Source organism: Austrofundulus limnaeus, unplaced genomic scaffold (genome assembly GCF_001266775.1).
Source record: "Austrofundulus limnaeus strain Quisiro unplaced genomic scaffold, Austrofundulus_limnaeus-1.0 Scaffold2273, whole genome shotgun sequence".
NCBI lineage: Eukaryota > Metazoa > Chordata > Actinopteri > Cyprinodontiformes > Rivulidae > Austrofundulus > Austrofundulus limnaeus.
In genome coordinates this window covers 1-3797 of record NW_013954675.1, presented here as the reverse complement: position 1 = coordinate 3797, position 3797 = coordinate 1, and the positions used below count along the sequence as shown (strand labels likewise).

The window sequence follows — 3797 nt, the reverse complement described above, 5'->3', positions numbered from 1 at the left end:
AAACTTTAAAATGTTAATAATAATTGGATTAATATTATTATTAATAGTTTTAATTATTTCTACGTCGTCAGTCCTTTTATTCTGCTCTGTTGACAACATGTACAGTAATGGGGAAATCCTGAGTCTTGCCCGTTTAGCGTTAGCCGTWAGCTTCACCAGTCGATCACATGGTCACAGGGTTTTTGCGCACTCCAATTCTATAGAACCTCCTTGGTTAGAACCCAGAGTATCAAACTTTCTGATACATTATTGAATTAAAGGTCTAACATTGTTTGGAAGGAAGCATATTGCTTAACTCAAATCATCTTATTGTATACAGTGTTATGCACAATCTYATGCATTATTTGTGAGATCAGGCATCATTAGAGCTCAAAGACTACCATGGGGATCACTTTCAGCTACTACTGCACAAACTTTACCTGAATATCTATAAACTTAGAGGCTTATTTCTGTTAGCAAGCTGTGGTGGCCATCTTAAACTGTGTTAACCTCACTTGTTTATGAATTGTAGAACATCATACGTTGTGAGAGTTTCATTAAAGTATGTCAAGTCATGAGATATTTTGCTAACAAACAAACTGATTCCACTAGTTAATGACAAAAATTTAAAAACTAATCTTGTTGTATTTATTGGCTCTGAGTATTGAGGATCAGACACAGTTTAGCACAATCCTCTCAGTAAATCAGCTCTTTACTAATAAAGGTGTAAATAAATACACTTAAATAAAAAAGGTTTTCCAGGTTATTAAAATCTAACACGACCAGGTTTTGTAGATCTAAAACAACCAACAGTTTAAACTGTGTGCGTTTCAGGAACTATTTTCAGCTGCAGATGAATACTCATTTYTTTTTGCGGGAGAGTAGGTAGGCAGTGGGTGGAGGACTGACTCAAACAAACCAAACCACTGACCATTTTCATGTTTTGGAAAAGAAACATTTAATTTTAGACTACAYGAGCAAAAATAAATAAATAAACACAAAAAATAATTTGATAGAACATTCTTTATTTTTATTCTTTACCCAATCAGTTAAAAATAAGAAAAATGCTCATTTATTGCTTGGCACCTAAATGTTTCAGCGTTATCAGCTCTGTATTTAATAATGACCCCTGCTRATTTGGGTCACATTTCTCGGTTTTAGGTTTAGTTTTCTTGATTACYTTTGCTCTGTTTAGAATTTTTACTTCCTGTTTTATTTTGTAGCYCCAMCTTCTTGTCACYTTTGTTTTCCTAGCCCTTTACCACCCGTGATTTTGTAATTAGCACACCTGTTCCTGGTGTTTGGTTATTTCATGGAGTATGAATGCTGGGTTTCCTTGGTTCACTGTTGCTTCATTCTATTGGAACAGATTAGTATGTTTCCTTGTGTTCTCTGTGTTCCGGTTTGGTTTTCATGTGTTGGGCTTTGCGTCTCTTTGCTTTTCACCTACTCCTGCCGGCTACTGGATTATTGTCCACATCTGGTTTTTCAAGACTCTGCCTGCCCTTGCATGCTTTGTGACAAACAGTTTTTTTTTCTTGTTCACCATAAACCATTTTTCTATTTCAGGAAAATATTTCTATAAAATAATAAGAGAGCAGCTGGGAACTTGTCACTCAGCTGTGCAGGATTATTCAAGTGAAAGTGCTCCAGTTTTGAAATGAATCCTGCTGGGCTGACATCTCATGTCACTCTGCTCTAATGATGGAGAAGGGTTCATTTTCTTTCTGTCTTTTTTCTACGACAGATTTTTATTTTCCTGTCTTTCAAGATTTACAGAGTTCGGGAAGAAGTTTGTCACATTTTTTCTCTTCAAATACTTTAAATGCTATTCACAAATGTTTTATGTTAAATGCTAAAAACAAAAACTAAAAAAAAACTTACTTGGACGTTTTATTTAACTAGAATAAAAACATTAAATCAGTACAGAAAACAAATAATTAGGTATTTTTTATTAAAAGTTTGATTATTATAGATGTTTAATATTTGTGATAAAATCTAAATTACCATTATTCTGACAGAAATGTTCATGCAGTAAAAAAATAACTTACATCCATTCCTCGCGTGTCAAATTCATGAAGAGGTTCACCTGGTCYTTCTGCAGCAGGCGAAATGCTGCACTTACATGGTGACTTTCTTGAACGGATCGGTCATTATATATCATTGCAAAGTCAGACCTGGAAGGCAGAACAAATGGAAGAAATAATTGGTGCAACAGTGTTGAACAGGTCCCTCCATGAAATACAGCCAAGTAGTCAAAACGTTGTTCAAGGTGGTGGCAATCAGAAAAAAATACAAATGAGGACCTCAGGAAATAATCTAAAACCATAACTCCAAATYTGCTATGTTCAGTGTTTTTGGTTACATTTTTTCATAGGTGTAACAGGATAAATCACATAAATCCAACTRCATTCTTTTTTTCTACAATGAAAGGACTGAAGGTTGTGAGGATGAGAGCTGACAGAAAACAAGTCATTTTGMGGGGAGGAGGTCAGAGGTGGAAAGGYTAAAGCAAAACTCATGRCAATGAGCTGTGCTAAATATTTCACAAGTTTAGCTATAATACAAAAGGAAGCAACATTTGCTGTTTTCTAAAACAATTTTTACAAAAGTCCCAATCTGTTTGAGTTACATTAACCTCAAACAATCATTTCATAAAAAACAAATAATGTTAGAAAGATAACATTTCTAATCAAAACCGTTTAAAATAACATTAATCTTTTTGACTGCAGTAATAACTAAACGCTCAGAGGTCTGTCTGTGAATGACTCACTTTAGTGAGGTAATTAACTTTTGCCATTTGGTTTTATTTAATTTGTAAAACACTGTTTCATTAGGCTGTTAAAATTAGCATTTATTCTTCAACCCTTACAGTTAAGGCCATCATCGTGTGYAACACTTCAAATAATGAACCATTTGGAAATGTCACATTAAACTTGCAAACTCTTTAAAAGAAATAATGAAATAATAAGAAAAAACAACTTTAATTAAACTGCAGTTGGTGCTATTCTAACCAAACAACACCATCTCTGAGTCCACTGTGTTTTAGCTGGATTATAATTTTAAGACTGATGCTTATTATTTTCATTTTCATGTTCTGTCTGCTGATATTTTGGGGCTTTTTTACCCAAAATAAAGACTCATTATGATCATGATCATGATAAATGTCAGGAGATATGTTGGAGAATCTAAAAATGTTGTTTTTTTTCCGTCTATGAGGATTTGTTTGCTTCAGAGTTTTCCTGTGTTTTCCCCAAAATTTCCAAAAATCTTAGAAAAAAAATCTACTTTATYCAAAATCCTTCAACAGGATGTGATGTTTTTAACCTTGCTTATATATACACACACCACGACAAAGTTAATAAAATARGACGTTTATGAAACAAGGCTTACTTTGTGTGGATGTGGAAGTTGTTTGTTGTTCCTGTGTGTTCGTAGTCATGAATAGCTGCAGCAAAGAGCGCCGCCATCACCTCCAGCTCCGTCAGCCAGTGCTTCAAAAGAGACAAAACAGAAGTAAAATATACAGATGTAGGTGCAGCATGATGCATATTTTTTAAGCTTTCATGTTTTAAATTATGTTGCCAATCTACAGTGGTGGGCACAGTTCCCCTAAAGCACTAATAGGGGAACTAATTTCTTGATTAGTGCTTTAGGGCTTTTGCTATTTTTTTTAATTCATTAGTGAATTAGCACTTGCTAAATTCATGGGCTCAATTTGTAAAGCACTAACTGAGGTATTTAAATGTTATTGATCAACATTATTGTTCACAGTTAAGGGTGAAAGCTGTCATACATTTTGTTCATGTGCGTGTATC

General features: G+C 34.1%; 1 protein-coding gene across 1 annotated transcript in view; it reads right to left on the bottom strand.

The window, feature by feature from the left end:
* The window catches only part of LOC106537366 (calcium/calmodulin-dependent 3',5'-cyclic nucleotide phosphodiesterase 1A), a 15790-nt gene extending 12322 nt beyond the window's left edge, over positions 1–3468 (bottom strand). The window contains exon 1 of the mRNA XM_014034744.1: positions 3376–3468. Within this exon, the coding sequence (XP_013890198.1) occupies positions 3376–3449 (74 nt within the window). The 5' untranslated portion in view covers positions 3450–3468. The remainder of the gene's footprint in view (positions 1–3375) is intronic.
* Positions 3469–3797: the final 329 nt, after the last annotated feature.